General features: G+C 47.3%; 2 protein-coding genes across 2 annotated transcripts in view; both read right to left on the bottom strand.

Annotated features, from left to right (window-relative positions):
• Nucleotides 1–308: 308 nt before the first annotated feature.
• On the bottom strand, nucleotides 309–12,306 carry LOC128462050 (collagen alpha-1(XIV) chain; the record flags this gene model as incomplete). The annotated part of the gene is given in 23 exon segments (XM_053447292.1): nucleotides 309–855; nucleotides 2,008–2,163; nucleotides 2,257–2,334; nucleotides 2,470–2,658; nucleotides 2,741–2,807; nucleotides 3,093–3,128; nucleotides 4,490–4,561; nucleotides 4,916–4,969; nucleotides 5,139–5,192; nucleotides 5,483–5,536; nucleotides 5,677–5,772; nucleotides 6,706–6,759; nucleotides 7,020–7,106; nucleotides 7,436–7,513; nucleotides 7,611–7,769; nucleotides 8,356–8,465; nucleotides 8,722–8,864; nucleotides 9,320–9,458; nucleotides 10,665–10,703; nucleotides 10,826–10,990; nucleotides 11,070–11,213; nucleotides 11,788–11,911; nucleotides 12,167–12,306. Coding segments are annotated over 23 exon segments (2,267 nt in total), but the record flags the coding sequence as incomplete, so codon positions are not given.
• A 167-nt stretch (nucleotides 12,307–12,473) lies between these two features.
• The window catches only part of LOC128461466 (collagen alpha-1(XIV) chain), a 45,950-nt gene continuing 44,846 nt past the window's right edge, over nucleotides 12,474–13,577 (bottom strand). Inside the window, exons 18-20 of the mRNA XM_053446390.1 lie at nucleotides 13,224–13,279; nucleotides 12,953–13,102; nucleotides 12,474–12,559 (exon numbers count right to left, since the gene is read on the bottom strand). Coding sequence (XP_053302365.1) covers nucleotides 12,474–12,559; nucleotides 12,953–13,102; nucleotides 13,224–13,279 — 292 coding nt within the window. The remainder of the gene's footprint in view (nucleotides 12,560–12,952; nucleotides 13,103–13,223; nucleotides 13,280–13,577) is intronic.

Below are 13,577 nucleotides of genomic sequence, written 5' to 3'. Positions count from 1 at the left end.
CCAACCACCTCCTCTCAGTTAGTTAGCCCCTCCCCTCTTTAGCCTCCTCTTGGGCCCCGCCCTCAGCTCCTCCCCCTCCAGGCTCCGGGCGCTGCGCCGGACGCCGGGCGACGTCAGCTCGATGGCGTCCTGGCCGAAGGCGGGGTCTTCGGACAGCACGGGTCGGGGGGGCGGGTAGTTGGGCTGGTAGTACCGGTACGGGTCGTCCTCCTCGGCCTCGCCGTAGTTCTGGAAGACATCGGACGGCAGTCGCACTGCGGGGACAGCGCCGCCGTGAGGGTCATCCTCACCGTCTGCGTGGCCCCCGACCAGCCAGCCACACCATCAGTGAGCGCCCACAACAAAGATGGCCGACCCGCCACCACAGGAAGCAATGTTGAGGCATTGGTTTGGATTGGGTTAGCGAGACAGGAGGAAAGGGGGCGGGGCCAGAAGAGAAGAGCAAGAGACACAGAAGGACAAGGGTTACCAGGGTTACCAGGGGTTACCAGCGTTACCAGGGGTTACCAGGGTTACCGATGGTTGCTAAGCGTTGAAGGGTTTAATGATTAAAAAGCGTTACCAGGGGTTACAAAGACAAACAGATTTCAAAGTAAGACGAAGCTTCGATCAGTGAAATGAGAGAATCTCAGTGTGAACCTCCTCATGTTCCTCAGGTCAGTCTCAGACTGGTTATTACTTATTATTACTGGTTATTAACTGTCATTCAAACTGCATTAATTCAGCTGATTTCATGTTGAGATGTTTCAAAGTAAAGGTCTCTGGGTTAGAGCAGCGTGCAGCAGCGTCAACAGAGGTTCAACTTTAACGCTGAGTCAGTGAAGTGTTAGAACAGAGGCCCCGGATGATCGTAATCTAGAAGAAGAAGTGAGGAGACGTCAGAGACCAGTTCAACCAGTGACACCAGTGACACCTCACACAGTCTGGACTCTGGTGATTCACTTCTCCAGCAGGACGTGTGAGGGTCAGGAGAGACTGAAGGTCACCCAGAGGTCACAGACGGAGGCGGAGACACGTTCCTCACATGACGCCCCCCCCGCACAGCAGGGTTCAGCCCGCGGTGCGACCTTTGACCTCCACACACAGTTAATATGAACACAGTCGTGCTTTCACCAGACGAGTCGCCGAGGGTTTTCTTTTAGAAATATCACTTTGAGGATGAACTGAATAAAAGAAGCTGTTGAACCTCTGGAAGGGTTTGAGTTGATTTGTGATATTTACAGTATTTGGACTGATATCTATGAGGTGATTAGAAATTAGTTTTAATAATCGATACCTGTAAGAGAAAACCCCCCCGAGCAGCGACACAGACACACACTCGTCGTGTTGAGATGCAGAATTCAGGGATTCACTGACCGACTGGAAACCTGCAGCTTAAAGCTTCAGTTCACTGTTCATCCCACAAATACACAAGATTTGAATCTGATGGAATTGATTTTGTTCAAATGACCACAGGACATCAGTGTGCTGTTTCCACATCAGGCTGCAGAGGGCGCTGCTGCTCAGTAACTGTCAGATAGTTTTGCTTAAAGACAATTTCTGTTTTTAGTTTTGACTCATTTCAGATTAATGGACGTTAGAACTGATATTTGGGATTTTTATAAATCATGAATGATCAATGATTTGGGTTCAGTGAACCTTTAAGACGACTTCAGAGATGATGAAGCTTCGATTTTAAACATTCACATCTCATCCAAACCCAATGTGTCACATGACACACACACACACAGACAGACACACAGACAGACACACACACACACACACGCACACACGGCTGCTGTCGTTTAAACTGAATTCTGCTTCTCAGTGTGTGATTGTATTTGAGGTTGTTTCACCTTCAGAGGATTTCTGTCACATGCAGACGTTTGACCCTTCACCTTCACCTTCATGCTCAAATGTACAGTTTGACTTATTTATTATAAATATAATATAAACAAGCTCATTAAATTAGATGTTAACTAACATGATGACTCAATGGTTCAAATGTAAGAGTTCAGGTGAACGTACCTCCTACGTTGTAGCCCACACAGGAGTTGGGGTCACAGTACCCCGGGGGCCCCGAAGGGCCGACTGGACCAGGGACCCCAGGCCGACCGGAGCCCCCAGGGTTCCCCGGCCGCCCTGACGGACCCTGGTTTCCTTGTCTGCCCTGACCCTGAGGACCTGGGGGGAGGAAGAGGAGGAAGAGGAGGAGGAATGTTTGATCTCTTTTCTCCACCACATGAATGAGTACGAGTGAGCTGGAGTCTAGTTTACCAGGGGGTCCTGCGGGTCCTCTGGGGCCTTGGACTCCGACTCCTAAAGATCCCTTCTCCCCCTTCTCTCCTGGTTGACCTGTTTGAAACCAGATGGAGATGAAATGTAAACTGGGTCAGACGGATGAGATCCAGATCTTTGAACTCCAGGTGTCTCTTCCTTCCTTGTGGACTTGAACCCGGTCCTCGTGTGTCTCGGTCTCGACCGCCCTACCTCTCTCTCCAGGTTGCCCGTTCTGCCCGTTCTGTCCTGGGAATCCGGGTCTCCCTGACGGCCCCTGCTCTCCCTGGGTCCCCGGGGTGCCCTGGCGGCCGGGCTCCCCAGGGGGCCCTGGCACGGTGCGGATGGACACCGGCGGACTGGGCACGTGGTTCAGGATGGAGTTGTATCGCTCCATGTGGCCTGAAGCAGAGCGGGAGTCGAACACGTGAACAAACAGATCCTCAGTGAAAGTGGCTGAGAACCAAACGCTGCGGTGACTCACTCTGGATCAGCTGCTCACACACCTGCCGGGCGATGGCCTGAACCGAGGCCGAGGACTGCAGGTCGCCCTGAACACACACCTCCTACTGGTTAGTATCTCCAGACTGGTTCAGAGACTGGAGCAGTGACTGGGTTCTGAGCTAAATATCATGTAAACTGGAACAAAGTTTTAACTCTTCAGATGTAAACTGAACTTTCTCCAATGAAAACCAGTGATTATGGTGTTTGTGTCATTTCATTACACGTTGCTCTAGATCCTGAACCGGTTCTGTTCAGGATCTTTGTTCTGTCCTGAGAAACCAGCTGATCACTCTGAGTCTTTAATCCTCTGCCTGACGGACGGAGACACTTACCCGTTCACCTTTCTCTCCCTTGCCTCCGGCAGAGCCCTGCAACACAGAAGAGCTGATGACACCAGGAGAAACACAACAAGTCAAACTGTGGAGGTCTGGAGGAGCAGAGAGGTTCAGGTCCCTGAGGTCGAGCAGGAGTGAACACAGAAAGGTTCTCCAGCTGATCCTGAACCTGTGATTCTATCTTCTCACGACTGTGGACGTTGAACTTTCAGTCGTCTGTTGATTCTTGTGGAATGAACATGAGGTCACTGGATACGTGGACATGTTGTCTGAGGTTTAAACCCCCCGAGGAGCTGGTTCACACCTGAGAGCTCGGTAACCTGATGCTGCTCTTTGTTCTCATCCCTCATTTAACTCGACTACACTCAGGCTCCAGTGAAGATGTTTGTGTGTTTGTCCGAATCAAAGATACAAAATAAAACAAACTGTCAACACAAGTCAGAGATTTCAGTTTGTCGACCTGAACAAAACCTCCTGATGCAAACACACACACACACACACACACACACACACACACACACACACACACTGAAGACAGCACAGAATCCTCCTGCTCATCAGAAGCAGTTTAACTTGTTGAGGTCAAAATAATAATATATTTAATAAAACACATCACGTTTCACAGATGAACCTGTGTGTGTGTGTGTGTGTGTGTGTGTGTGTGTGTGTCTTTGTGTGTGTGTTTGCTCAGTGGCCACTAGGGGTCACTGAATCCAAACAGTAACAACAGATTGAGGGCGGCAGGAGATCATGGGATTTAGTCAAACCAGTAAAACCAGTGAATGAAGCAGCTTCCTGTTGGAACTCAGTGGTTCTCTGACTCGTCTCTGATTGGCTGAGCTGCTGCTAACGTCTGCTCATCTGCTTCAAATACAGATAAAAACCACCGAGATGTAAAAAGTGTAAAAATCTGACTCAACTGGATAAAGTCACTTTTGACTCTTCACACAAACAAGCACAAAGAGCATGTGACGCAGATTTAGCTTCTTTTAGTTATTTGAATGTGGATTTTTTAATTATCATAAGTATGTTTTAATGAATCCCTGCTGAATCTGTAACAACAGGAAGTGATGCGTGTATTTTAAAACCCTGACAGGAGAATAAAGGACATTGAGACGAGTTGTTTCCTCTGAGCGATGACGGGTAACAGCTCGACTCGGTGGAGTTTCTCCAGACGAGAGTTTTAAACCCGGTTTGTTTCAGGACGTGAGACGAGTCCTCGGACCCGAGTCCGGACAGGAAGTTAATCCCTCGCTCTCTGACTGCGTTAAGTCTGAGTGACACCACTTCCTGGAGATTCACACAGCAGCTTTCATCAGGTGACTTTAAACACATGAGCAGATGACTGAGCGGTGGCAGCTCTATTGTGTCGTCTGATTGGCCGACAGACTCACCGGAGGTCCCAGCTCGCCGTGCTTTCCTGCAGCGCCGGTGTTTCCCGGAGCCCCCGGGGCCCCTGGCGTCCCCTGAGGACACACAGACAGACGTGAGTCAATGAGGACGTCAACACGTACGAGTGTCTCACATGAAAGTACACACACAAACACAAACATATGAAGTTACACAAAGACGATTACAGATTAAAAGATGTTTCACAAACAAGACAAACAAGTTCTGCTAGAGTGTAAAATAATACAGGAACAAAATTATGAGATAATTACAAGACAAGATTAGGAGATTAAATCTAAATTATAAAATAAATGGTAAAAAGTTACGAGACAACCAAAATCTATATCTCATAATTTCAATTTATTCTAATAATTATGAGATGACGTAATAAATCTAAATTCCATGACTTTAAATGTTTAAGTGTCACTTACGATGGTGCCCGGGGGCCCCGCTCTGCCCTGCAGGCCGTCTTTCCCTGTGAGGCCCTGTGAAGCAGCAGATCACAAACTCGTCTGATCGTTTATTTGACCTGATGATATTTAACGTGCTGATTTCATTGGTTCCTGTTTGATTCACTGTGATTTGTAGATGGTGTCACAGAGGAGTCAGCAGCTGAGTGTGTGTGTGATGTTGTGTTCATGTTGTGCGACTCACTCTGGGTCCTGGTGGTCCTTCTCTGCCTATAGCTCCAGCTCGACCAGCCACTCCCTGAAACAGCAGAGGGCGCTTGTTATTGTGACGCTCTGACCTCTGACCTCAGATCTGACCATGTGACACGTCCACAGTCGTTTACGGGCGTGAATGGATTCAAACTCTTTTCAAACATGTTCTTGAATCTGTGCCTCTGATAAAACAGAGGAAACACAAATCTACAGTTTCACAACAATCTGCATTAAACAATTAACAGGATGAAAATCAGTCGTAATGAAATGAAAATCATTCGGTTTTTAGTTTAATTAATAATTAATAAAAAGTGATTCAGAGATAAGTGAAGTTACCTGTGGTCCCTGTTGTCCGGCCTCACCTTTCTGCCCTCTCTCTCCTGGCGCCCCCTGCAGGTACAAATAATACACATTTAGTTTCATTATTAAATATACCGTGCAGTCGACTTTATATAATACATATAAAGTAGTTCCCAGTGAGGTTACTCGGGTGTGTACTGGTCATGGTGGGAGTGTGTTTTATGTTTTACTGGTTGTCCGATGATGGAGCGTCCGCTGTGTCCTTGGGGTCCCGGGGGCCCCTGAGGTCCTTGGACACCAGCATCGCCTACTGGACCAGTCAGCCCCTGGAGAGACACAATGAGACAAGTAAGGAATGTGTATTTCATAAATAATTTTTATTATAACAAAAAGTAATGATTCAACTTCAAAGTAAAAGCACATTGTACATTTTGTTGCTGCAGTCCTTTAAATTGAGCTGAATCACAGCGCTTTTATTTTGAAAAGTTGTAAACTTGGGTCTAAAGGGTGGGTTTGTTGTTTTACTCTGAAAGAGCCGACATGTGATGTTTTAAAGAATAACACCAGCCCATTAAATCACTCAAACTTAAATATAAACCACACACGTTGAGAGTAATAAAGACAAAGTCAGTGTCATCTGATGAGAACATCCTCAGTGCAGATAAACCAGGTAGGATGAACACAAAGTTGTGTAACGTCACTCTGCATCATAGACTGACTATAAAAAGCTCTGCACACAAACAACAACAAGTGACAGAATACAAACAGGTTTACTGTATAATATAATGTGATGTAATATAATAAGAGAGAACACAACGTTACAAACACACACCTTTACAACGAGGTCTGAACTGAAGTGAGATTCAGTTCTCACTCAGTTTGAAATAATAATAATTGGTCCACAGGTGGGTGGGACCAAAGGCTCTGCAGTTTCCTGTGACGGACCTGGAACATGGACACTGAGTGATCCAGACTTTAAAAGGAACTGGATCTGTGGGAAACCAGTTCCCTCCCATTGAGGACGGAGGTTTCACGTCTCACGATGAAACTCACGAGCTTCACATTCATTTTGCTTTTCTTTATTCTTCTTTGTCTGAAATAGTCAAAGAGACTGTTCCTCTTGTTCTCTACGATGAATTCTCAGTCACTGTATCGTCTGTGTGATTCTTAATAAAGTTTGTGTGCTCCTGGTGACGACGCAGCAAGAAGTCTGTGTGTGTGTGTGTGTGTGTGTGAGACTACACAAGAACACAACTCACCACCGGGCCTGGCTCTCCACGATCACCTCGGGCTCCTCTGATTCCAGGGCCTCCCTGTTAACACACACACACACAGTCAACACATTGAAATCCACAGCTGTGTGTGTATGTGTGTGTGTGTGTGTGTGTATGTGTGTGTGCACTGACACAAGCAATTTGACAAATTTGAGTTTGAAGCAGATATAACGAGCTGAAATGCACTAAAGTAAAAAAAGTAAATGAAAGATGAGATGCTGCTGGGTTTTGTGTGTGTGTGTGTGTGTGTGTGTGTGTGTGTGTGTGTGTCTGTGTGTGTGTGTGTGTGTGCAGCTCACTGGGGGTCCAGTGGGGCCGGGGGGCCCTTTGCTGTCCTGGGTGCAGGTGCAGGATTTGGGTAAAGCCGGACAGTCGACCTCTTTCCTCTGGTGTCCACAGCGTTGATGAAGACGAAGACGTCAACATAAAGACAAAGAGATGAAGATGAAACGTGACCTGATGAAGACGCTGAAGTTTGAGTTACTCACTAATAACTACTCACGATACACAAACACTTAAATGGTGAATTGAACTAATGACTTGAGATCCGTCTGAACAGGTTCATGTTAACGACTCTCATGTTCACATCATGTTCACATCTGAGGGAGATTCTGTTTGTGTCACATGACGACTGAAGCTAACTCCCTCCAGTCGTCATGTGTTCTGTGCTCAGGAGGAAACCAGAGTGAAACCAGGTTGTGACCTTTGACCTCACCAGACCAGGGAGCTCGCAGCACTTGTCCCTGTTGGCCCAGGACGTGCTGCACACGATGTCGAAGCTCTGCAGCTGGAACTGAGACCACAAAACAAGTCTGAATATGAAGCCAGTGTTCGTCAGCTCGTGTGTGCGTGTGTGTGTGTGTGTGTGTGTGTGTCTGTGTGGTTCTCACCGGTGCAGAGCTGTCCTTGTTCCCTCTGGACCGAACCATCCGGCCCAGGACCTCCAGCCCGTCGGTGGTGATGTTCCCCGCGGCGCTGATGGACTTCTCCTCCACCGTCTTGCAGTCGATCACCACCCGGGCGCTGGTCTTGCTGATGGCGATGTGAAGCTGCACGAGAACAAACGCACACGTTGGTGCGTCACGCTCTGATCACGTGACGCAGCACTTTGATCTACGTCCGTGTGACGACCAATCAGAACCTCAGATTCCATCACAGAGCTTCAGTCTGTCGTCAAACTTCAAACAACATGAGCACAGACGTGGATCAGCAGCGTGAGAAGACTCCAGCTGATCTTTAAAGTTCAACTCACACACTTTTCTATAGGTCACAATTAAAACTGTAAAAATGTTCTGGCAAAGAGAACATTCCAAACACACAAACAGCTCTAAAGAAAGCGGGTCGTAAACGCTGCTCTGTAATTTGGATTCTAAATAAAAACCAAACTAAGACTGGATCTGCTCCTGAGGTCACGTTCTTCTTCATGGGTCTGCTCATGGGCGGCTGGCAGCCAGCGTCCAGGTGCATTACCGCCACCTACAGGATCCAGCTTTACGTTGTTTAAAGGTTTCAGGAATTAAACACTTTGAGCTGAAGAAGTTAAAAACAAACTTCGACTTTGAGCCTTTTAATTGTATATTAATGTATATAAAGACGAACAGTGTTTATACAGCTGGCAGCGTGTCTGGTTCTGACCTTGTGGAAGCTCCCGTAGAAGAGCTTCTTGATTTCTGTCCCTTCAAACGTCACCGTCTGAAAATCTCCTTTGTAGTCGTGGTTGAAGAACGTCAGCGTCTTTCCTCCGTCTGCAGGACGACAGAGAAACACACAACTGAGCTGGATATGAAGGACAACAACACAACACTGCACTTGTTCTAACATGAGGAACAAAGCAGGAACTCTAACATCCAGACACCTTTACTTTTTGTTATTTTGTTATTATTTTGGGAACATTTTAGATATTTCTCCTCCTCGAAGCAGAACAGATCAGGGTTCAGACTCTTCATCAAACCAGTGACCTGACTGGTTTGATGAAACAGGAAGTGGAGGCTCCGGACTCACTGTCCAGGATGACTCCCACCAGCGGCTCGTTGTTCTTGTTCAGGATCTCCCACAGGGCGAAGGGCTCCTCGGGGGTGCGGGGCAGGAGTCTGAACAGCAGGCTGATGGTGTAGTCGGAGGGGAGGCCCTCAGGGTGGAGGAACCTGTCAGGTGGGATTCACACAACATTATATTCATCCCACAGCTAGAGGGCAGTAGTGAGCAACTCCTGAATTCAGCTAAATGGTTTCAATGTTTATTTACATTAAGAATTTGAGTATTAATCCAAATGTGACTTAATTTTTCTTACATTAAGGAAGATTTCGCTAATCTCACGTTAGCATTCTGCTAACACGTGCTGATTGGTCCGTTGAGTATTGACCACTCAAAGATGCTAATTGCTCGTGTTGGTTTATTTATTCTCACGCAAACAGAAGAACACGTAACGCGTCAGGTGGTCTGTGATGTCACACGTACACAAAGGTTTACGATTTAAAATCTTAACATCTGATCTAGTGGAAGTAGATCTTCAGTTTCTAACTTCATAGAGAAATCATAACTATATTTTGGAGCTACTGAGGTGTTGTGTTGGTTGTGTAGCTCCATGTGATGTGTGTACCTGGTCGGCTGCGCCAGCAGGGCGTCGCCGTGAAGATGGAAACACGGGAACGTGTTGAAGGTTCCGGGAACAAGAGAAACACCGGAGACGCTGCTGTACCGGTTCTCCACCAGGCCGAAGAGATCCATCATCCGGAACCCTGAGCACCAGGCAACACAAGTGAGTGTGTGTGCAGCGTGCAGCCTGCTGTGTGTATGTGATTGTGTTGTGTGCATGTGATTGTGTTGTGTGTATGTGACTGTGTTGTGTGTGTGTGATTGTGTTTTGTGCATGTGATTGTGTTGTTTGTATGGGATTGTGTTGTGTGCATGTGATTGTGTTGTGTGCATATGATTGTGTTGTGTGCATGTGATTGTAATGTGTGCATGGGATTGTGTTGTGTTTATGGGATTGTGTTGTGTGCATGTGATTGTGTGGTGTGTATGGGATTGTGTTGTGCGCGTGTGATTGTGTGGTGTGTATGGGATTGTGTTGTGTGCATGTGATTGTGTTGTGTGCATGTGATTGTGTTGTGTGCATTTGATTGTGTTGTGTGTATGGGATTGTGTTGTGTGCATGTGATTGTGTTGTGTGTATGGGATTGTGTTGTGTGCATGTGATTGTGTTGTGTGTATGGGATTGTGTTGTGTGCATGTGATTGTAATGTGTGCATGGGATTGTGTTGTGTGCATGGGATTGTGTTGTGTGTATGGGATTGTGTTGTGTGCATGTGATTGTGTTGTGTGTATGGGATTGTGTTGTGTGCATGTGATTGTAATGTGTGCATGGGATTGTGTTGTGTGCATGGGATTGTGTTGTGTTTATGGGATTGTGTTGTGTGCATGTGATTGTGTGGTGTGTATGGGATTGTGTTGTGTGCGTGTGATTGTGTGGTGTGTATGGGATTGTGTTGTGTGCATGTGATTGTGTTGTGTGCATGTGATTGTGTTGTGTGTATGGGATTGTGTTGTGTGCATGTGATTGTGTTGTGTGCATGTGATTGTGTTGTGTGCATGTGATTGTGTTGTGTGCATGTGATTGTGTTGTGTGCAGCGTGCAGCCTGCTGTGTGCATGTGATTGTGTCATGTGTATGGGATTGTGTTGTGTGCATGTGATTGTGTTGTGTGCATGTGATTGTGTTGTGTGCATGTGATTGTGTTGTGTGCAGCGTGCAGCCTGCTGTGTGCATGTGATTGTGTCATGTGTATGGGATTGCGTTGTGTGCATGTGATTGTGTCATGTGTATGGGATTGTGTAGTGTGCATGTGATTGTGTTGTGTGTGTGTGCAGCGTGTGGTTGCAGTGTGTCATCAGGACAACTGTACTCTACGGTAGATTCACATTCAGGGGTTGTGTGTCTCTCACCTGGTGTTGTGCTGCCACTCATTGGTACCGAAGGACAAGCTGGGGAAAACGCACACAGCAGACAGACACACACACAGAGACACACACAGAGACACACATGAGTTTGGTTGACAGTAGCGGGGCCGTCTATCACCTGAAACCTTCTGGTGACCCTCACTCACTGGCGGTGGCGGCCTCGCACACGAAGGTCACCAGCTTCTCCTCGATCTTCTTGAAGGCGTCCAGGTCGTCCACGAAGAAGACGTGTCTGTCGCTGGGCGAGCTGGCGATGCTCACCAGCTCGCCGTAGTCTGCGTCCGCGAAGCCGATCGCGAACACGATGAAACCTTCACACAGAAGATCCAGAGGTTAGACCGAGTCCCGAACCTGAAGTGAGTCCTCGAGGAACCAGGAAGCGGCTCGGACCTTCCATCTGCATCTCCTTGGACACCTTGTTGACGTCGTCCTGGGAGCGTCCGTCCGTGAGGACCACGAGGACGTTGGGGATTCCCCTCCGGACTCCTCCCTCCACCGTGAAGATCTTGTCCTTCACGTGTTGGATGGCTCGACCTGATTGGACGGACAGATCCACCAATCAGACCCAATTCACAGAGGACTGATTGAATATCTCATTAGAGCGGGGGGGGGGGGCACAGGACGAACTGGCTGCTCTGTAAACACTGATTAATGACTTCACACTGCTTCCCCACAGACACACACAGAGACACACACACACAGACTTGTGTTGTTATTGACAAAACACACAAGCAGCTGCACACTGTTTGTGCACAATTTAAATTTCATGCAGCTCAATATGTATTGATACTGTCATTAGGAAGGTGTGTGTGTGTGTGTGTGTGTGTGTGTGTGTGTGTGTGTGTGTGTGTGTGTCCTGGTTTCACCTTGTCTGTGTTTTCACATTTTCAAAGACACAATGATAAAATTTGAGTTTGTTTGAATTATATCTCAACTTAAAGACGACGACCAAAACTAATGTGAAAACACATCTGAGTTCAACAGCCGGTCGGGATCATGTGACCTCTCCTCAGCGATCATGTGACCTCTCCTCAGCGATCATGTGACCTCTCCTCAGCGATCATGTGACCTCTCCTCAGGAACCCGTCTCAGATCAGATCTGTCTCACCCGTCTTCGTGTTTCCTCCCTTGTAGGAGATCCTGTTGATGGCGTCCAGCAGCCGCTCCTTGTCTCCGTACGAGTTGAGCTTGAACTCGGTGCGAGCGTCGTCACTGAACTGGACCATGGCCACCTGACACAGAGGAAACACATCAGCACACAGGAAATGATCATTTCTTCATATCACAACTCGTTTACTGAGGAAACAGATTTAAACGTCCCGGGCGGAGCAGCCATGATCTGTCTGAGCAGCTTTAAAATGAAACTACCGTGAAGGTTGTAGCCGTTAGAACTACACTTCCATAAGTATAATCAAATATTTTCTATTATATAAATATACAAATATATTTATATATGCAGTGCAATGGCTCCTCAGTCGGAGCGTCACCTGAGTCCCGTCCGGCCCGATCACGTCCAGAGCTCCGGTCGTGCTGGACAGGAAGCGGATGATCTTCAGGAAGCTCTCGTCCCCGATGCTCCACGAGCCGTCCACCAGGAAGACCAGGTCGGCTTTGGCTGCTTTGCAGACTGGAGAGGGGGGGGGGGGGGGGGGGGGGGAGAGAGAGAGAGAGAGAGAGAGAGAGAGAGAGAGAGAGAAAACATCTGTAGATTTGATGTGTTTAAAACCAAATACACTACATACAACAGCTGGCTCCTTCAGAATAAAAGCACCAGACAAAAAGAAACTCTCTGATTCAGCTCTTACCTTCTTTAGCCGGGGGGATTGTGGGCAGGGCGGTGGTGGTGGGGGGCTTGGTCGGCGCCGGAGTCGGGACGGGTACTAAAAACACAAGAGACACACACATAGACAAAAACACCTGCAATTAGTGCGACTTTAAACAATAAAACCTTCTCCAGGTTAGGGTTCAGGTAGGAGCCTGAAATTAAACCCCCCTCATCCAAAGGAAAGTAAGACTCAGACCAGACAGATCAAACACAGATCAGACCAGACAGATCAAGCACAGATCAGACCAGACAGATCAAGCACAGATCACAGGAAGTTCAGAATCACCACCTTCAGATCTGTATCATTTAGTCGTCTGCTGTCGACATCAAACTGTCTTTCAACTCCTCCCCTCTAACTCTGTGTCTTTATATGTGTGTGTGTGTGTGTGTGTGTGTGTGTGTGTGTGTGTGTGTGTGTGTGTGTCTGTGTGTGTGTGTGTGCACCTACATGTCTTCTCCACAGCAGTGACAGCCGGTCCCTCGCTGCCGTCCTGCAGCTGAGCGTACACACTGATCTTGTATTGTGTGTTGGGCTTCAGGTTGTTGAAACAGTGTCGACTGGCCCCCCCGCTCAGCTTGGTCTCCTGCTTCTGTCCGTCTGCACAAACACAAACACAAACATCACGTCACTCTGCTCCACCGGGGAGAAGACACACAGGGGACAGGGGGGGGGGGGGGGACGTGTCTCTCAGGGACATGTGGACGCTGGCAGCTTGAACCTGATGAATGACAGGTCACTTCCTGTTGGCTGGAGGACGGCTGCTTTAAAGTCAATCTGGCCTGTGAGGTGACGGGTTGAGGGTTCGAGTCCCGGTTAGTTTGGAGGTGACTTTGCTGCAGAAGTTTGTTAAAGTTCAACAGAGGCTGAGAAATTAATAATCACTGAGATACAATTCAAATCTGACATTTATCATTGTATTACATTACATATTTGTTTGTATTTAAATGTTTTTAGTGTGACCTTCAAAGCAGTTTTTAACAGTTATTATACAAACAACCTAATACTATTATGAAGTTAATGTGTATTATTATATTATTTATATATAGTTCATCTATTTCTATTCTTCTCTTCC

Source organism: Pleuronectes platessa, chromosome 18 (genome assembly GCF_947347685.1).
Source record: "Pleuronectes platessa chromosome 18, fPlePla1.1, whole genome shotgun sequence".
In the NCBI taxonomy this organism is placed as follows: domain Eukaryota; kingdom Metazoa; phylum Chordata; class Actinopteri; order Pleuronectiformes; family Pleuronectidae; genus Pleuronectes; species Pleuronectes platessa.
Note: the sequence above shows the minus strand (reverse complement) of the source record. Positions and strands in the feature narration are given on the sequence as shown.